Raw genomic sequence first — 21,807 nt, 5'->3', positions numbered from 1 at the left:
CAAAAGAAGCAGAGAATGCAAGATCTAAGCATAGTGCAGATGATAGGCGCCAAAGAGAGAGAAGAAGATTATAATTGTGCACAAAGAGTAATTGCCTAAGGCAATTATGCCTTATTTATGGCAGTTTCGAGTGCCTCGCTTAGCGTGAATGACTCGCTAAGCGAGCACTCAGTGACATTTGAGTTTTCAGATTTTAAATTCATACGTTTAGCGAGGCAGGCTTGCTTAGCCTAATTCAAAAATTAGAAAACCCGAGAAGGATTTGGGCTTAGCACGAAGATACACGCTTAGTGAGGTCTGCAGCTCTGATTGGTCTGCAACTTTCGCTAAGCGAGACGTGGCCGGCTTAGCGAATTAAATGCCTCAAGATGCAGTAGTGGGGTTGTGCTTAGAGAGATGGACTCGCTTAGCACAATTCCATATCCAAGAGGGAATTGGGCTTAGCGGGTATGACCCGCTTAGCCCAATTGGCATGAAGGTCCAGGCAGAAAAAGAATTGCGCTTAGCACACAGATGCACTAAGCGAGACTATGATGCGCGCTTAGCGAGATGACTCGCTTAGCCCAATTCCAATAAATGCAATTCCATAGAGGTTTTTGGGCTCAGGGCGGTGGTCTCGCTTAGTGAGGCCCCTTCAGCCAATGGTTTGGGGTTGGTGCGCTTAGCGCGAGTGATGACTCGCTCAGTGCATGAAGGATGATTCGCTTAGCACACAGGGCGCGCTGAGTGAGTGGATGACTGAAAAATTTTCTAAGTTATTCCTCATCCACAACTTTAGAGAAGCTTTAACAACCCCTTGATCATAAAAAACAGGTTGATGACCTACTCTAACAATCACAAACAAGTTGAAACCTGACTATATGCAATGATTAATAAAATAAGGAAAAAGAGAGTTGGGTTGCCTCCCAGTAAGTGCTTCTTTAATGTCACTAGCTTGATGCATATTACCTCAAGGGTCTGGAGCAAGCTTGGCTCTGGCCATCAGAACCATCTCATTCTCTACTTCATCCATCTTGGAATAAACATTCCTGTCAAGTGAGTGTTTTTTTGCATCAAACAAATCAAATGTGATCTTCTGATCATCTATTCCTATTTCCAGATTACCTTTCCCTATATCCACCACACAATTGGCGGTTAGCATGAAGGGACAACCTAAAATCAGAGGGATTTCAGCATCCTCTTCAATGTCCATGATCACAAAGTCCACAGTGAAAGTGAATTGTCGCACCTTGACCAAAACATCTTCAACCATGCCATAAGGCCTTGAAATGTAACGATTTGCCAGCTGCAATGTCATTCTTGTTGCCATAATTTCCAGCTCTCCAATTCTTCTGCACATGGAGAGCGGCATCAAATTAATACTAGCTCCCAAATCAATGAGAGCTTTTCCAACTGACACTGCACCAATAGAGCAAGGGATTGTGACACTCCCTGGATCCTTGTATTTAGGTGGAAGGATTCTTTGAATCACAACATTGCAATTCCTTCCACCACAATATTATCGTTGTGGATATATTTGCCCTTCTTGGTCAGCATATCTTTCAGAAACTTAGAGTAGAGTGGCATTTGTTGCAAGGCTTCTCCAAAAGGGATAGTTATCTTCAATTTCTTGAAGATATCAAGAAAACGAGAAAAGTGTCGTTCCTTGTCTTTCTTGGATGGCACCAAAGGATATGGTACTTCCTTCCCTGAGCATGGGACAACCTCCTTCTTCTTTTCTCTAGCCAACTCACTCTTGGTCTTCTTTTCCTCCTCTTTTTCTTTCTTTTCTTCATTTTTGTCTTCTTTTTCTTCTTCATTTATTTTCTTTTCTCTCAACTGATCTTCTTCTTTTTCTTTTTCTTCTTAAGCTCCTGACTCTTGCTCATCACCATTCCTCCTTTCATCTTCCACTATGATTGCCTTCTTGCCTCGGGTCATGACAACTTTACATTCTTCCTTGAGATTTTTCTCGGTATTAGCTCCAAAATTTCCAGAAGAATTCTCAGTTATTTGCTTGGCTAGCTGTCCCACTTGAATCTCTAAGTTCTTTATGGCAGACTTTGTGCTCTTGTGATTAGACATAGTAACCTGCATGAACTAAGCCAAAGTCTCCTCCAGCTTGGTTGTTCTCTCATAAAGGTTAGGCCCTTGATTTTGAGGCCTGTTGGATGATCCTCCTTGGTCTTTATTGAACTGGTTTCTAGGATGAGACCTCCATTGCCCTTGATTCTGATTAGAGCTGGAACCTTGCTAAAAAAAATTCAAATCCACCTACATTAAATCCTGGTCTGTGCTGATTCACCATATAATTCACTTTTTGTGCAGCTTCATCAAGAGGTATACAACAACCAGATTCATGAGCTCCTCCACATATTCTACAACCTCCAACCTGCAAAACTTCTGAATGTGAAGGTTGAGTCACTTGTAATTGAGGTGGCAACTTACTAAGTGTTTCTGTCAATGTCTTAAGCTACTTAGCTAGCAACTTGTTCTGTGCCATAGTGCATCTTGTGAGGAAAGCTCTAATAGGCTTCTCTTTGTAGGAATATGAGTCTGATCATGTAAAATAGCATGATCACTAGCAGCCATATTCTCAATAAGCCCCATAGCTTTTTCAGGGGTCTTCAATTTAATCTTTCCTCTAGCAAAAGCATCCAATAACTTCTTGGACTGTGGTCTCAAACCATCTATAAAAATATTTAGCTGAATTGGCTCAGAGAATCCATGAGTTGGTGTTTTTCACAGCAAGCTACGGAATCTCTCAAGTGCTTCACTCAAAGATTCATTTGGAAATTGATGGAATGAGGAGATAGCTGCCTTGCCTTCAGCTACCTTAGACACAAGAAAATATTTCTTCAAAAATTTCTCTACAACCTCCTCCCAAGTCTTCAAGCTATTTCCCTAAAACAAATACAGCCACCTCTTGGCTTCTCCAGCCAAGGAAAATGAAAACAAACTGAGCCTCATTGCATCTTCTGGCACACTGGCAATCTTTACTGTGTTGCAAATCTCAATATAAGTAGCCAAGTGTGTGTAAGGGTCTTCATTTGGCAATCCATGAAACAAATTTCCTTGAATCAGCTGAATCAAGGAATGAGGATAAGTGATGTTGTGAGCTTGAACTTCCGGCCGCGCAATGATTGTGAAGAATTGTGGCACGGTTGAGCTAGAATAATCTTCAAGAGTAACCCTCCGTGGTTGATCTTCAGCCATAATTGGAACTTAAGATGCACCTACTTCAGATTCTCTTAACTCTAGAAAGACTGAAGATGATTCAGATGACTAAGCTTCCTCCAAACTTGGTTGTGTTGTCCTTTCCTGCAAAAATTTTCTCCTTCTCTCTGCATTGTTTCTCCTGCAAGTAGCTTCTATCTCCAAATTTAATGGAGCTAAATCACCTGTAGAAGAGTTACCTCGCATACAAGAAACACTAAATAGAGCAGCAGTTTACCAAATCAAGAGAAAATAAATTCTATCTAACTATTCACAAAATCAATCAAAGAATAAAGAATAAATGTCTACTGTCGCAACCTACCCTTTGGCGGGAGGACGACGCGAGGCTCACTGGTGCGTCTTCCAAGGGAGGAAAATGCGCGGAGTCGCCACCAACATTTATTCGAGGAAAATGCTAGAAGAACCAAAAAGCGGGTCTACGAACTTTAAGAGTAAAAGGTTCAGGAGTTGTTTTTACGCACGGGGAAGGTATTAGCACCCCACGCGTCCGTCACAAGGGACGACAACCTTAAATCAAATATGCAAAATCATGACTTTTATTTTATTTTACTTTCCCTTTTTTTCATTTTTTATCTTTTGGGATCGACAAAAGCGAGGCTTTTTCTCCTACGTATCCTCAATTGTGATGAGGAACTCAGACCTACGTAGTTCTTTAGAAAGCAAGAAAGTGGTTGGGGTGTTGATTTTAGACTTTTAAACGGTTTGTTTTCATCGATAAAAGTAAAAAGGGACAGTTAAGGCGTTGGACCTTGAAACGATTTCAAATGACCTTTTTGCGGGCAAATGCTTGATTTGTGAGTTGATTTTAATCTTAGTTTCACTTGGTTATATCTCAACTCATTAAAGAGGACTTTCAAAGTAAAATGTCCGATTGACCTTTATTTTATTATTTTTTTATTTAATCGAGGTTATGACATGAACGATCGGTCAAATTTTATTTTAAAGGCGATTAAACGAGATTACAACACAAACAATCGGTTGAAATTCATTTAAACATTAATTAAGTGAGGTTATGGCTTAAACGATCGGTCGAAACTCGTTTAAAATGAAGAAAAAGAATACCGAAAGTAGAAGAATGAAGATGAAAACATACAAAGCAAAAATGGACCCCTAAGGGTGCATAGAATGAATTCAAAGCTTCAAAATCAAAAACTAACCAGTTGAAGATTGACGAACGATGAAGAACGAACGAAGAACGGCAAAGAACGTCCACGGATTTGATCACGGAAACGTCACAGAAGCGCCTCGGCTTGGATTTTTTCCTTCTCTCTTCTTCTCCTCACTAATTTTAAGTGATTTTTGAGTTCCCAAATATGCTGAACCCTTTCCTCAGCCCCCATCCATCTCATTTTATAGAAAAAAGGGGGAGGTGGCTGCCACCCAACTCACCCGGGCGAGTTGGGTTGCTTCCACCTGAAGTAACCCCCTTCCAGCACATTTTAGATGGGCCCAGATGCTAGGTTCCCCCCCCCCCCCCAGTTTGATTAGTGCACCCCCATTTTTGTGTTTTTGGCTGATTTCTTTTTGAAACATTGTGAAACATTACAGATTACGTGGCGACGAGTGTTAAGCATCTTAAATTGGTCAACCAAAGTCCATACGTTGACGACCAATTGTCCCCGGACAAAATTAGGGTATGACAGTTGCCCCTCTTTACTTATCTTTTATTGGAGATAAAAGGGAAGTAAAGATAAGACACTAATTTCATTCGAGCTGAAACTTCACCCGACCGACCAATAGCTCAATCAGCGAAACCTATCAAAAGAAAGAGCATAAGAGACATCAAGTGCACCAGCAAAAGCCTTGGTGCCTTGAAAGTGACAAAAATGGATAACCGTGACGGTCTCCACATGGTATCAGGCTCGCTTGTCTCAAGATAGCAGGGGAAACTTCGGTAGTCTTGATCAATGGACATTGAGTTTTTCAACGAGGGAAGCAAACAACTATGTTTGTCTCTACATGTTATCGGACTCGCTTGTCTCTGGATAGCAAGGGGAATTGCAACCATTTCAAAAAAAATATTAGAAATGGACGACCATCATCATCCCCGCATACCATCAGACTTGTTTGTCTCTAGATGGGAAAAGGGACTTTGATAGCCTCAGAACAACGAAAGCGAGTGACCATTACGGCCCCCGCATGCTATCGGACTCGTCTGTCTCTTGATAGCGAAGGGTAGACTATAGCCGTCTAGGTCGAACGAAATTGAGTCCTCGACCAAAGGGGGCAGACAAAATGGAGACTAAAGTAGTCTCGGTCGATAGACATCGAGTCTTCGACAAAGGGTGCAGACGACCAAATTGGTCTCTATGTGTCATCGGACTTGTCGTCTCTGGATGACAAAAGGGTGAGACTAAAGTAGTCTCGATCAACGGGCTTTCTTACCTCTGGTTGACAAAGGTGGTAGATGACCATGACTGGTTTCCGTGTGCCATCGGACTTATCGTCTCTGGATGACGAAGGTGAGACTAAAGTAGTCTCGGTCAACAGGCTCGCTTGCCTTTGCATGCTATCGGACTCGATTGTCTCTGGATAGCAAAGGTGGCATATGACTATAGTTTGCCTCCATGTATCATCGGCCTTGCTATCTCTGGATGACGAGATGAGACTAACGTAGTCTCTGTCAATAAACGTTGAATCTTCGATGAAAGGGTGCAGATGAACATATTGGTCTTTGCGTGTCAATGGGCTTGCTTGCCTCTGGTTAACAAAGGGGAGACTAAAATAGTCTCGGTATTCTTCCACTAAAATGAGAACATGCTTTAGCAAAGAAACAAACTTCCAACCAGTCAGAGTCACATACATTTTGAAGAAAAACAATGTGTCCACTAGGGAAGGAAAGCATGCTAATAGATTTTTCTCATAACCATAAATGAGATTTGGGATATTAGCATTTTGTTTCTAAACGAGCATTTAGAAAAAACACTGGGTCCAACTGAAATAGAAGAAAATCACACAAAGTGTATAAATCTCACATGGGCAAGTGTTTCATCCTAATTTCGAACCATAGATATGTCATGACTTGACTTTGCAAATCATTTCCTATCAAATCAAAGATAACATGCGTAATCATGGATCAATAGGACATTTTGGGAGTGGTGTTTGGTGCGAAATTTGGCTTTTGGGAGTTTCGGCCTTTTTCTTTTCTATTTGTGTTTAGCGTGGGGCAAAAGAGTCATCATCGCAAAGGATTTTGGTTGGTAATCAAAAGGGGACCGCTTCATGTGTTGCCGACCTTGGTTTCCTTTCTTTCCTTTTCTTGTTTGTGACAATCCTGCATGTTATTCAGATATTGTCTGGTCCAAAGACTTTTCTGTACATTTCTTTTGTTTTCTTTCAATCTTGGATTGGGAATTTCTTTCCCTTTTCTTTCTTCCAATCTTTGACAGGGAACTTTCTTTTTCTTTTGCTTTCTTTCGACCTTTGGTTGGGAACTTTCTTTTTTCTCTTTTGCTTTCTTCCGACCTTTGGCCGAGAACTTTCTATTTTTCTCTTTTCCTTTTGAAGCACATTTGTAGCTTAACAGTGAATGGATCTTCTTTCTTAGGAGATACTTTTGTTCCTTCATTCGTGGGTAAAAAGGAAAAAATTCCCATCCTAGGTCAAGGTTTATGGCCGATGAGTTGAGGTTTTGGCTCAAAAGGCTTGCAGAAGGTTGGGCATGATGTATGTCAGGGATATATGTTCGACAAGCGGTTCAGGGATAAAGGAATGCCCCACAATATTTCCATGATACGCATGCAACAATGATGATTTAGAAATTTATGCAAAACTGATCATGCATGCACCCATGTGGACACTCAAACATCAAGTTCATGGTCATGTGACACTAAGGCTTAGGATTCATTTTTTCCATTTAAATCGACCCAGTGTTACCAAAAGATGGTCCTTTATCAATTTATGCACACATCCGAATCCATGTAGGCATTCGGGAAAACTTCCACAGCATTCACCCTTCAGGTGTACACACACATTTTCTTTCAAAAATCCGTTTGTGTTCCGACTAGTGAAATTTTAAAAGAACAACTGACAGTTCATCTCTTTTCAAAGCGTGTCGGTCTTTTAGCCAATTAATTAACTATTTTTGTCATTTATTTTTTTCAATTTCTATCTATTTCTTTTAGTCAATTGCTTCAAGAAAAAGATTAAAAAGGTTTGCAAATCGGGCACAGGATATCCGAACTCACACTTTATTGAAAACAAGGCGTGCGACTGAAAGTACACAAGACATACATTTTTTGGCGTTTCAGACCAATCATCGCAAAGTAAGTACGACCATATGCTAGAAGCGGTAAATTTACTCACAACGAGCAACAGATAACTGAAAGCGATAATGGCATACTCAATTTAATCATAACAGACATAACAACTAATGGAAATAATGTCAAACCACAATGGGAGTAACAAAATGACCAACAACAATAACGTTAAACAACCAAAACAATAATGTCAAACCACGCGGAAATAACAAAAACAATAATTTCAAACCATGCAGAAATAACAAAATAAACAAAAGTCATTATGACGAAAGAAAGATGAATCACAAGTTTGGCGATCCCGATCATACGTCTCCGCCTCCTCCAAGGAAGAAGTCCATCACGTCAGCCATGTCATCATCTTCCTTAGCTCCGTATCCATCTCCAGAGGTGCCTGCGGGCCCTGCCCCTATCTGAGCATCAGACCAATCTCCAGCCATGGCGCCGAACTGCTCAGGGGTAGGCCACGCATAAGTATCGGGATCCTGGCTCTGCCAATAAAAGCTCTCGTTCAGCTATAACTGACCCCTATGATTGGCCACCTACTGGTCAGCCACGTGTCATATATAGCGCTCCAACCTTCGTAAGTGAACTGAGGTGGACTCCAGGGGAGACGGTGGTGCATCAGCTGCCTGTGGCTGGGTGTCTCCAAGTTGCTGTGGTGCCTCGCCCTGAGCCTTCCTGGAGGTGTAGTACTTCTCGATGAAGGCTCTAGTGATAGGGGGTTGGATGACCTTGTTGGGGGCGATAGGCACTCCATAAAACTGGCATAGACCTGTGATCAGAGTGGGGAAACCCAGGGCCCTATTGGACTTCTCCAGGTCCACAGGGTGTCTTCTAGGTGTCATTCCTACAAACTAATAGATGGCGTCAACTGAGCCACGTGAATACTCATCTGTGTTAGGATGGCATACACCAGCTCACACTTCGGCACAGGAAGATCAAAGTTGTGGTCACTGGGTAGGATGTTGCTGAGCAGCAATGTCATCCAAATCTGGGTCAAGGTGGTCATGCTGGTCCGCATGATCCTCACCCGTCTCCCTACAGCAGTCCGAGCGAAATCCTGCCCCGATATGCATAAAAGCTGAGCAATGGCCTCCTCGTCAAAACCAGAGGCCTGACTCCTCCTCTGGTTGTATTCACGCTATTGACCCTCTCCCAAAATCAGCGGGTGGCCTAAAAACTGGTTGAGGGCGTTTGCATCAAAGGGGATTCACTTGCCCCTCACCCAGGAGCACATATCCCGAGCTCCCTCCTCTGTAGGCCAGGCATTGGCATAAAATTCCATGACTATCTCTGGGTAGAATTTAGCCATGGGGGTCACAAGTGGTGCCCAACGCCTGCGAGCTACCTCCTCCTGGAAGTCAAGGAACTCATCATCCCTCAGCTAGACCTGCCTCTCTCTGAGGAATGACCATCCCTTGATGGTCTCGAAGCATTGCTGATGTTTGGCACTCCGGAATCGGTGTCTGTCAAAATCTGTGTCAGCTGGCTGGGCGACGCTGGAGCCTTCTCCGACGGTGTCCTTCCTGGACCTCTTTGATGGAAGCTTTCTCGGGTCCATTTCCTGCAAAGACACATTTGTAAAGTCAGTTCACGGAGAAATGCCATTTTAAAGCAAGACCAAGCAAAAACGTCATACAACTCCACGCAACACACAAACATTAATGTAAATTTAGGGCAAGATCATACACACATACATTTATGAACATACATGCACGCAAGATATCTTGCTACCTAAGAATTGCACTCATGCACATTCAAAGTATCTTTGCTACCTAGATTACATACATGCATTTCAAGGCATATTTGCTACCTAAATCACATACATGCATTTTTTTTTTTTGCTAAATTTACATGCATGCATACTCAAGGTACTTTGGCTACCTAAAGACCACATACACGCATGCCCAAGATATTTTTTCTACCAAACAATTGCACACATGCATATTCAAAGTATTTTGGCTACCTAAAAATATATACATGCATATTCAAACATTTGCTACCTAAATTATATTTTATGCGTATTCAAGTATTTATGCTACCTAAATTACGTACAAATTAACAAGGTATTTTACATATAAATTAACAAGGTATTTTGTTACCTGCATTAACAAGGTATTTTTTTTTTTGCTACCTAAATTAACATTCAAATTAACAAGGCATTTTTGCTACCAACATTGACAAGGTATTTTTGCTACCTAAACATATAATTTTTGCAAGGTATTTTGGCTACCTAACATGCAACATATATACACTTTATGAGGCATTTTTGCTACCTACATTTATATACACACATTCAAGTATTTTTGCTACCTAAATTACATATGTACATATTCAAGTATCTTTGCTACCCAAATCAATAAATTAACTAAGGTATTTGGCTACCTAAATTACATATATACATATTCAAGTATTTCCGCTACCTAAATTACATATATACATAATCAAAGGTGTAAATCAATAAAGGTATTTTTGCTACCTAAATGAATAAATCAACAAAGGAATTTTTGCTACCTACATTAATAAGGAAAATAACAAAGGCATTTTGCTACCTAAATCATAAGGAAAATAACATGGTGCAGCCCAAAATTGAATATTGTCCTAAAGGGAAATCCTCACCACCATGCTCTCATCTTCATGTTCTCTTGCATTCAAAATCAAAGCTTGGTATTCCTAGGCCTAAGTCCTATTTTGGCACTATCCTAGTTTCTAAAAGTCGTCCCTAAACTCAACAACAACAACCACCTATGCCCAAGTTAGTCCCACAAACAAAACTCATAAAATTATGCTCACATGCCATTGAGGCATTTCACTGAGCACTTGGTGGGCGCACCTTTAGGCATGAATAGCAAGGCAATAGGGGCAGTGTGGCATGCCCAATCACTTCAGCCATCATCAGAGGCCTAAGGCCCTCTCACACAACCCTCCAATTCAAAAAAACAAACACAAATCCAAACATACATTGCTTCTCGGATTCAAGCAAATACATGCAACTTAGAGCACCAAAATAAATCAATGGAAAGCTAGAGAGCCAAAGAATGAGGTACTTGTTGGAGTGAGTAGGAGTACCAAAAATGGAAGCAAAAGCACCAAAAATGGTGATCTAGGGCTGCCAACTCATGGTTCCCATAGGTAATGGCATTCTTGAGTGAGGGGGGAGTTTTTGGGGTGAATGAAGCTTCACCCCAGCCCCATTTTTATATTTTTCATGCAAAGGGTGCTCGCCCAAGCGAGCTAACTCTATACATGTTTTTTTTGGCAAGAATTCTTTGCAAAATTGTGTTTCCTTTGGGGTTGGCACTTGTTTATTTTAAATTCCTAGGATTAAAAATAAACTAGGCATATTCACTATGACTTTTTAGAAAAAAGATGAATAAGCCACAAGCAGAAACTCAAAGGATACTAGATTGCCTCCTAGTAACGTCTCTTTAACGTCTTGAGCTGGACGTGGGATGACGATCTATCGATCATGGGCCTAGCAGCTGCTCGCACTCGTCCCTAAGTCTCTGAAAATAGGAAATGGCACCACACAGTAAAACATGACTACGCTACCACTTACCTTAGTTTATCTTTGTTTTGAATTTGGCGCGATATTGACCATCACTTGAAACAAATCTTTTCCTATCCTTCGATTCATAGGATAAAATTATGCTTATGCATGCGTATGCGTGGGCAATTCAAGTGCAATGACTCAAACAAACATTCATTATGGTCAATTTTATTTAAGCTCTTGCGGCACCCCTATAGATCGAGCGAGATGGCTCGTACCATAAAAAGAGAATACGCATCTTAAAGCAATAACAAACACAACACAAGGGTCGAATTGCAAATCATCAATCCAATGTTCATTAGATATTTGCGATCAAGGTTACAAAGGAAAGGACTCCTCTAGGGAACCTCAGAGTATGATCACGTAGTGACTCTCCTAGCTACCCTAAGTGTTAGGCATAATATCGCTTGACGATATCAACGTTCACAGGTGAAGGTAATTCTTCATCATCCATGTTGGTGAGCACCAGTGCTCCTCCGGAAAATGCCTTTTTTCACAACGAAAGGCCCTTCATAGTTCAGAGCCCACTTTCCCTCATTATCCTTCAAAGCTTGGGATACCTTCTTCAGAACGAGGTCCCCCTCGTTGAATTTGTGTGGGCGTACCTTCTTGTCGAAAGCGTTCTTCACCCATCTCTGGTACTGACACCCATGGCTCATAGCTGTCAGACGCTTGCCTTCTATAAGATTGAGCTGATCAAAGCATGCCTGAGCCCACTCTGACTCTTTCAATCCGGAGTCTGCCAGGATCCTCAAAGAAGGAACTTCTACCTCAAACGGCAATACGACTTTCATTCCGTACACCAATAAAAATGGCGTTGCCCCAGTTGATGTGCGTACCGAGGTTCGATAACCATATAGCGCAAAAGGGAGCATCTTGTGCCAATTCTTATATGACACGATCATCTTCTGAATAATCTTCTTGATGTTCTTGTTGGCCGCCTCAACTGCCCCATTCATCTTGGGCCTGTAAGGCGTGGAATTATGGTGTTGGATCTTGAAGTCCTCGCACAATTCCTTCATCATCTTGTTATTCAGATTGGTGGCATTGTCTGTGATAATCTTTTTGGGCAGTCCATACCGGCAGATTATTTCCTTTTTAATGAACCTAACTACCATGCTTCTTGTGACGCTGGAGTACAAGGCAGCTTCAACCCATTTGGTGAAGTAGTCGATCGCAACCAAGATAAAGCGATGCTCGTTTGAAGCCTTGGGTTCAATGGCCCCAATCACATATATTCCTCACATGGAGAAGGGCCACGATGTTGCCAAAACGTTTAAAGGCATGGGCGGAGCGTTGACATTGTCCGTGAATGTCTAGCATTTGTGGCATTTCCTAACATGGATGCAGCAGTCGCTCTCCATGGTGAGCCAATAATACCCCGCCCCTAGAATCTTTCGTTCCATAGCATGCCCTTTGGCATGTGTTCCAAAGGAACCCTCGTGGACTTCCACTAGCATGCGTTCTGCCTCCCTAGCATCCACACATTAGAGTAAAACCATGTCATGGTTCCTTTTATATAGAATGCTTCCACTCAAGAAGAAACCGGTTGCCAACCTTCTTAATGTTCTCTAGTCTTTGTCAGAAGCCTTCTGTGGATACTCCTTGTCTTCGATGTATCGCTTGATGTCGAAGTACCAAGGTTTACCATCCTTTTCCTTTTCTATCAAACAGTAATGTGCGGGCTTGCCACGACATCTGAATTCGATGTATGGCAAGTCCCCATGCGGGGTCAGTTGGAACATGGATGCCAGAGTGGCGAGCGCATCGGCCATTTGATTCTCCTCTCTGAGAACGTGGTGGAAAGAGACATCATCGAAGAACTCCGCCAACTTCTTGATGTAAGTCTGATAGGGTATCAGCTTATGATCCCTAGTCTCTCATTCTCCCCTCAGCTGGTGAATCACCAAGGCTGAGTCTCCGTACACTTTGAGCAACTTGACATTGAAGTCAATTGCCGCTTGGATCCCGAGGGCACATGCCTCGTATTTGGCCATGTTATTCGTACAATCAAAACCCAACCTGGCGGTGAAGGGAATGCATTGATTGTCGGGAGAGACCAAAGCCGCCCCAACCCTGTGGCCTAATGCATTGGACATGCTGTCGAACCACACGATCCACTTATCCATGTCCTTATCCTTTATCTTCTCTTCGAACAAGGCCATAATGTCTTCATCTGGAAACTCCGGATGCATGGGCTGGTAATCATTGAGAGGCTGCTGAGCCAAATAGTCTGCCAAGGCACTTCCCTTTATCGCCTTTTGGGTGACATAGACGATGTCGAACTCAGATAGGAAAACCTGCCACCGAGCAATCCGCCCCGTAAGAGCGGGCTTCTCAAAAATGTACTTGACCGGGTCTATCTTTGATACCAACCAAGTAGTATGGCTCAACATATATTGCCTTAGATGATGGGATGCCCATACCAAAGCGCAACACGTTCTTTCCAGCAGAGAGTAGTTCATCTCGCAGGCTGTGAACTTTTTGCTCAAGTAATAAACAACTAGTTCTCTTTTTTCAGAATCATTGTGCTGCCCCAGCATGCATCCCATGGACTCATCCAACACTATCATGTACAGGATAAGAGACCTCCTAGGTACCGGTGGCATAAGCACAGGAGGATTCATAAGGCATTGTTTGATCCTTCCAAATGCCTCTTGACAGTCATCGTTCCAGCAAACAGACTGGTTCTTGCGCAAGAGTTTAAAGAGCGACTCGCAGGTAGTAGTGAGCTATGATATGAATCTTGTGATGTAGTTCAAACGCCCCATGAAACCCGAGACTTGTTTCTCGGTGTGCAGCTCAGGCATCTCAAGGATGGCCTTTACCTTTCCCGGGTCCACCTCTATCCCTTTCTAACTTATGACGAAGCCCAACAATTTTCCTGACTTGACCCCGAAGGTGCAATTGGCGGGGTTCAATCTTAACTGGTATTTCCGTAGTCTCTCAAACAACTTCCACAAGTTGACGAGATGTTCTTCCTCAGTCTTGGACTTGGCAATCATGTCATCCACGTAGACTTCAATCTCTTTGTGCATCATGTCGTGGAACAATGCTACCATAGCCCATCGATAGGTTGCCCCGGCATTCTTGAGCCCAAAGGACATCACCTTATAGTAGAATATCCCCCACAAGGTGACAAACATAGTTTCTCCATGTCCTCCGGTGCCATCTTTATTTGATTGTAACCCGAGAACCCATCTGTGAAGGAAAACAATGCGAAGTTGGTTGTGTTATCCACAAGGACATCGATGTGTAGCAAGGGGAAGTTATCCTTGGGACTGGCTTGGTTTAGGTCCCGATAGTCCACGCACATTCATACCTTCCCGTCTTTCTTAGGGACTAGCACAATGTTGGCCACCCATTCTGGGTATCGAGCCACTACCAAGAAGCCGGCATCGAACTGCTTTTTCACTTCCTCTTTAATTTTTAGGGACATATCTGGCTTCATCCTCCGCAGCTTTTGCTTGACCGGGGAACACTCGGGTTTCAGAGGTAAACGATGTTACACAATGTTGGGGTTCAAACCAAGCATATCTTGGTATGACCAAGCGAAGATGTCTTGGTAGTCCCGCAGAAAGACTACCAATTCATCTCGGATTGGTGTGGTCATACTCGTACCCACTTTTACCTCTTTCTTCTCATTGCCAACACCTAAGTTTACGACTTTCGTTTCTTCTTGGTGCGGCTTCATCTCTCAGTCTTCCTGAGTGACCATCCTTTCTAGCTCAGGGGGAAATTCCATACCTTCATCTTCTTCAACCTTAAGTCGATTCGCTTCTCGTTCAAAATCGACAGGAGGGTCCTTGATATTAGTACCTTCACAGGACTTATCATCGGATTGTATCATTTAAACGCAATAGAAATAAACATGTGGATGAATGAGAATGGGTGAAGGCGCAAGAACAGATGAAGAAAAGATCTTTATATTATATTCTTTAATAGAAAAAGACATAATGCCTTAACAAGGAGAAAACCCTAAAGCCTAGGCCCAACTGTAAGGTCAAAACTAAAGTATTACATTGTGCCTGCCATGGAAACTTCGGGTCGTTCCACGACTTGCCAGTTTCCCAATTGAAAATTAGGAAGGCACGACTGAACCAAGTTTGAATGTTCTTGAGGGGCTTCATCGTGTATCACGGCGACTTGCTCTTCATGTCTCTAGCCCGCACTCATGAAGCTTTTACTGATATGACAAGGAGGGTCCTCCCTCACTCGTGGCCTTAGTTACGGGCCCTCGCCCCTGCTCCTCCTTTCTATGATGCTCTTTCTCACATCAGTCTGCATGGGCTTATAGCCTAGCCCAAACTTTCCGCGGTTTTCCTTGATGTCCACTAAGCTGGCCATGTTGTCATTATTCTTTCCCAAGCCCACTCTGGACTCATAGTCGTGCCCTAACATCACACGGGCCACCATTATCACCACGCCAGACATGCAGGGCCGCATCGGGAGGGATTCTACGGAAGTGTTGCTTACCACCTCAAAGGACTGGAAATTTGTTTCCAAGGACTCTTCTACGGCCTCCACATATGGCATAGAAGAGGGGCAGCTTACCAAAACATCTTCCTCCCCTGATACAATGACTAAGTGCCCCTCCACCACGAATTTCAGATTTTGGTGGAGTGTTGAGGGGACGACTCCCACCGAGTGAATCCATGGTCGGCCCAACAACCAACTGTAGGCTGGGTTAATATCCATTACTTGAAAAGTAGCCTGATAGGTGTGTGGTCCTATTTGAACTGGGATATTTATCTTCTTTCTTACTTCCCGGTGACTTCCGTCAAAAGCCCGGACCACCATGGAGCTTGGTTTCAGCTGGGAAGCATTGAAAGGCAATTTCTCCTAGGTGTTTTTGGGCATTATGTTTAGGCAGGAGCCATTGTCAATGAGCACCTTGGCCAAGATGTGATCCATGCATTTGACAGATACATACAAAGCCCTATTATGTCCTCGTCCCTCGACGGGAATCTCCTCCTCAACAAAGGTAAGGTAGTTATTGGCGGTGATATTGTTGACAATCCCCTCGAAGCCTTCTATGGAGATGTCTTGGGCAACATGGGCCTCATTCAAAACTTTAACTAGCAATGCTTGGTGAGGCTCAAAACTCATGAGCAGCTCTAAAAGAGAAACCCTAGCCGGAGTTTTGTTGAGTTGCTCGATTACCTTGAACTCACTATGTTGGATTATGCAGAGGAACTCGTTGGCCTCCTCCAAGGATACCTCGTTTCTACCGAGTCCTTCCCCTCTTTCAACGAACCTCCCTACTGGAACATCCTCATCCGGGGTGGGGTTTGCTTCACTGGTCTTTTCCGCGACCATCTTTGCTTTTCCTTTGGCATTCGCGGGTCATATTGGGAGGTCAGGCGCTACAAAGATGTAGCCATTGCAGGTCATACCGCTTAACCCAGTGATATTGGTCACTTTGGTAGAAAATGAGTCAATGTCGGTGGCCTTCTTCTTCCTCTCGTTCGGCTTCTGAGGAGCGTACCTCCACAGGACCGCCTTGTTGTTTTTATAAGGGAAGGGGACAAGTTTACTTCCGGACAACATCGAAGGGCCTTAGTGATTTTGGGGAGCCGCATCTCTGGTGAAATGCATCACCAAAGGCTTGGGCTTCTTGGGACTTTCCTTGTCTGTTGACTACATGCAAACATGTTTCTCTTTCTCGTCCCCGTTGCCGATCTCGAGTTAGCCTCGGTCTATCATCCGTTGCAACAGCTCCTCCACCGCTGAGCATGTTTCCATATCATGCGGTGCACCCAGATGCATCAAGCAAGGATCCCCCTTGTGCTCACTGAGAGGAACCACACCTGCCTCTTGCAGGGCTTCAAAACTAAACCTCCTAGAGGTTGTGACGTCCTTTAAATGCTTAGGCGTTTGCAAACTGCACACCTCAATTGCATTAACAGTCGATCCCCTGTCATTGGTGAGTGGATTCGTCTTCATATTTGGCCCATCTTCTTGGAATGTCAACCATCCCGCCTCAATCAAGCTCTGGACTTTGTGCTTGAGGGCCATGCATTGTTCGACCAAATGCCCCGGTGTTCCGCCATTCATGGTTATCAAACTCTCAAATTAACTCGCTAACTCTTATGAGTTTACGAGTCCACTTGTCCTCTATGAGTTGACTCTTGAGTAAACTCTTGTTTTAGTAGACTCTGGAGAAACTCTATAAAATCTAAGTAAACTCAGTAGACTCTCGAGTTTACCACCGAGTCAACGAGTTAGCAAGTTAAAAAAATTAGACCAAAATGTAAGTCATTTTGATTGTTTTCCGTCTATTTAGCATTCAACATACCTTCATTTAGCGTGTTATTCTCAAATACAAAATTCTCACCTTTAATAATATCAAACCCTTGTTCTCTAATAACATCAAAACCTCGATGAGAATGATCTACCACTACTATAACCTCTACAAGTTATTGTCTAGTGGTGATGTATTATTACTAGATTTGGTTATTTAAATATTCTCAACTTTATGATTTACTGTTTTGCTTTATTATATTGTTGAAATGTTTAATTAGTATGTTATTTATAGATATTTTATTATTATTTTTATATGAAGTAGAATCTTACGAGTCTACGAGTTAAGTCTACAAGTTGAGTCTATGGAACTCTCACAAGTCTATGTAAACTCTCGAGTTTGATAACATTGCTCCCATGATACGCGCAGGTCGCGTTGGGGTTGTACCATTTTAGGAAGGGAGACTGTTAAATCCTTCCAGGGGTCACCACTGCCAATTGGTTGGCGATCAGTGATGGCAACAGGTCTCCATATGTCATCGGGATTGGGCAAACTCTGGAAGCTTCTTCATCGGAGGGTTTTTCCCATGTTGGAATTCATGCTAGGATGGGCATTGTTGGTGGGACGAGGTTGCGCCGGAGCCGAAGTTTGAGCAGGGGCCCTGTGCGATGGTGCAGACATCCTTGACTGGATGGGAGCTGAGCTGGAAAAGTTTTCGGCGCGGGCCGAAAAACGCAGGTGGTGTTGAGCATACTAATGAGTACCATGCGAGGCTTGCTGAGGCTTCGGCCAAGTAGCTATCGAGGTGACGGCATGGGCGTCCCCCTCCTTTCTTTCTGCCCCGGCTGCTCCGATCCTTCTATTGCTTGTGCCGACAGGGGAGACATAGTCAAATTTCCCTCTCTTCAAGCCCATTTCAATCCTCTCGCCCGCGAATACAAGATCCGCAAAGCTAGAGGGCATGTAGCCCACCAACTTCTCATAGTAGAACACTAGCAGAGTGTCTACTATCATAGTAATCATCTCCCTTTCAACCATGGGAGGTGCCACTTAAGCCACCAAATCCCTCCACCTTTGGGCGTACTCCTTGAAGGATTCGTGTTCCCATTTGCTCATGTTTTGTAATTGAGTCCTATCAGGAGCCATATCAGTATTATATTGATACTGCCTAATGAAGGAATTAATCAAGTCCTTCCACGAGCGGATGTGCAATGCTTCCAAGTTGGTAACCAGATGACTGCCGCTCCGACCAAACTATCTTGGAAGAAATGCATCAATAGCTTCTCGTCTCTAGAATATGCCCCCATTTTCCGGCAGTACATCTTTAAATGATTCTTTGGGCAAGTGGTCCCCTTGTATCTATCAAAGTCTGGTACCTTGAAGTTCGATGGGATGACAATATCGGGTACCAAGCATAAATTTGTCATATCCACGAAGGAGTAATCACCAAACCCTTCAACAGTCCTTAATCTCTCTTCGATGAGATCAAGCTTTTCTCTTCCTTCAACTGCTGGAGGTGGTCCTCCCATGGAGAAGAGTAGCAGTTGCATTGGGCGAGGTTGAAAGACTCCCGCAATGTTGGGCTGAGGCAACGCATTGGGCGTCGACCCCTCAGTGGTGAAAGGGGGGTATGAGTCGACATCCCCTTGGGCATGCTCCCAAGGCTCTTCGCAGGCGTCCCCTACAGGCTGGGGAGGCTGCCTTTCGAAGGTAAAGGGAATGGCATGGTCGGTGTTCTCAAGCACAGTAAGTGGCGTAAAGTTGGGGGGTAGTCCATATCTGAGGCGAGTTGATGTGGACGGAAGGGCCGGGTCTGCTTCACCGGCGATGCTGGTGGCGACAGTTGTGGCTGCATTACTCTCTATTAATCTTTTCATAACTAGCATGGCCTCTATCATAGAGGCCATTTGATCTTTCAGAGCCGACATGTCGGCTTGCATCTATTCTTGCACTTCCTGTACATCACCCATAGTCCTAGATTTAGAACGGGTTCGATAGGGGTGCCTTGGAGCACGCTTAGTTATGGTGTTACTCCCTAAAGAGACAAAATGTGGTGAGTATGCGACATGGAATTCAAACATGAATGCAGGCTAGAGATAAATTGTCGATGTATTGGATTCACACAGGTTTTCTAAGTAAACTCATGGAATTAAACCAATCTCATCTTATTAGAGATCAAAAAGGGTCTAGCTAGCCAAAATTAGAGTAACAATATAATTGCCTTAACGGCTCCTAATTATGTGAGCCATTTGATCAATCATGAGCTGGCAATAGTTGAGGTGCCCATAAATTTCTTTGGGGGCCGAGTACACGTTCGCCATTGCTTTGGCCTTAGCTAGCAGTCGGGGAAGCTCTTGACTTCCATTCAAGGTAAAGGTGAATCTGTCCATCCACATCATTGCCTCTCTATGCAATGAATCGATTACCTTTCCCCTTGCTTCCTTTTCCGTTGATACCTTGGCGTACTCATCCACTAGCCTATCCTCATGAGCTGCCGCTAGGTTTGGCTCTTCTTTGTATTTATCAATGATGGCCAACATATTTCCCTCTGTCTCGCTTAACTATTGGGACAAACTTTTTTTGGACCTAAGGCAAGCCTTTAACTCGTCCTTCAAGATCATGCCTTTGACTCACGACTGATCCCTCTCGTCCCTTCGGAGCTTAAGCTCATTGTTGTTGCCCTATAGAGCTCCTCGGAACTTGGTTCGGCCGTCTTCTTCCTTCAGGGCCCTCTTGGTTTCCCGTTCCAAGGCTTCAGCGGTGTCCATGTTGATGTCCTTCAGTTCATCATACTCCCTTCGGACTTTGATGGTTGTTGACTTGAACTTCTCCTTGACTGCTTGGGCTTTCTCAAGTTCCGCCATTAGGGCTTGTACCTCCTCACTTTCTTTCGGAGCTTCGGCCTCTTCCTCTCTTGCAGCCCTTAGCTTTGGGAGCCAATCCAAGCCTTGTGTGCGGACTCTCAGCCACTGACGATAGCCCCCGATGATCCCATTACTACTTCCCCTAAGCTCTTTGTCCTTCCTTTGCACTGCATCCCATGCCTTGTGAACTCCTTGAAGTATCCTTGCGTTGGGGTCACCAAAACCCCATGCGATGAGAGGCAAGTTGTCTCATGGGGTAGCCAAGCTGTCTGATGGCGAGGACGGGATTATAATTAATAGAACCCATTGTTCCCATCAAGGGAACATTTGGAAATCCTTCGCACGAGAACAAAATATCGGTTCTTCCTTCCTTCCAGTGAGGGAACCAATCAATGGACGCCCCCTCCATGCTAGCAAAGAATTGGTTCCAATTTGCCTTTCCTTTCTCAGCGCACGAGCGGTGACCTTGTAGCGAACAGACGGGCCTACTTTCTTGGCAAAAAAGGTGCGAACCCAGCCACACGTAGAGAGCCAGTGTACAGCAAACAATTCTTGCGCCGCTCTTTTCACATCTCCGATCAAACGTGTCATACATGTCGGCCAAAATGGCAACGACCGGGCTTTCCTTGCCATGATGAAAGGCGAGGAAAGCATCAATCGCTGCTAGGTCCACTAACCCTTCCACATTTGGAAAGAGGACAACTCCAAAGATCAAAAGTGCCAAGATGTCAATAAAAGAAGCCCATTTTCCAAGGCCTTTGCCTTTTCCTCCAAACACCTCCTTGGTACTTGTTCGGCTTCCAACAAGTGCACTGGATTGCACAAGTAGTATAAAACGATAAGAACCGAGTATCGAACACTCGGGGAACTTGTGTTATTTGGTAAGCTATTTCAGCAAATAAGCGTCTATTGTGTAAAAGTATATGTGAATATGAACAAGTGTATAAACTATCTGTGCAAAAAGAAAGAAAATCACGTGAGAGAAATGATGTGTAAAAACAAGTAGAGAACACGTTGGTCTTCCTAATAGGTGCCTGATGCTAAAAAGATATTCTCTATCTAACAATGCTCATGTGTTCTTATGGTGTCTCCCGAGATACTAAACCCTAATTCCTTGTGATATTTTAGCCTAATCCTGATCAAGCATCGTCCGCAGATTCCTCTTGTAAGACTAAACTCAACCAGGACCGCATTAAGACACACTTACTCAACTGACTTATCGCACCCCGATTCCTTGTGAAAGCACGAAAACTCAGCCCTGCATTATCAAGGACTTTAGTGTCAGACTAGTTTCCACTTTTGAATGACCCTAACAAAGCATGCATCTACCTGATCAAGGTAAAGGCGTACTAGAATGAAAAGCAAATAGCACAGAGAATACACAAAACATCATTAAATAGATAGAAATATATTTACATCAGGTACCTACAGGGAAGATCCAACAGAGGATTTAGTTTTCCATACTAGGAAGCCTTCTTAACAACAAAGAGAAGAACAAGATGAAAGATTGAAAAAATACAAGTGGTGAGGATGTCTCCTTCACCTCTAGGATCTCACAATCACTCACAAATTCATCTCAAGCTCTCAAACCGGCTCCTGCTTCAAGCTCTGGTCTCTGCTGATCTTCACACGGCAAAATCTCTCAAAACTCTCTAGAACTTGGACCTTTCTCTC

The 21,807-nt window shown here is 43.5% G+C and overlaps 2 protein-coding genes across 2 annotated transcripts; both read right to left on the bottom strand.

Annotated features, from left to right (window-relative positions):
* Positions 1-949: 949 nt before the first annotated feature.
* On the bottom strand, positions 950-2,064 carry LOC114371513. The gene is made up of 2 exons (XM_028328929.1): positions 1,872-2,064; positions 950-1,398 (listed from the first exon to the last, which is right to left on the bottom strand). Exons 1-2 carry the CDS (start codon positions 2,062-2,064, stop codon positions 950-952), a joined length of 642 nt encoding a protein of 213 aa, XP_028184730.1.
* A 396-nt stretch (positions 2,065-2,460) lies between these two features.
* On the bottom strand, positions 2,461-3,195 carry LOC114371511. Its single transcript, XM_028328928.1, has 2 exons — positions 2,940-3,195; positions 2,461-2,669 (listed from the first exon to the last, which is right to left on the bottom strand). The coding sequence occupies exons 1-2, from the start codon at positions 3,193-3,195 to the stop codon at positions 2,461-2,463; spliced, it is 465 nt and encodes a 154-aa protein (XP_028184729.1).
* Between the last annotated feature and the right edge of the window lie 18,612 nt (positions 3,196-21,807).

Source organism: Glycine soja, chromosome 10 (assembly GCF_004193775.1).
Source record: "Glycine soja cultivar W05 chromosome 10, ASM419377v2, whole genome shotgun sequence".
NCBI lineage: Eukaryota > Viridiplantae > Streptophyta > Magnoliopsida > Fabales > Fabaceae > Glycine > Glycine soja.
The sequence above is the reverse complement of the archived record's forward strand: the minus strand, read 5'-3'. Positions and strand labels throughout refer to the sequence as shown.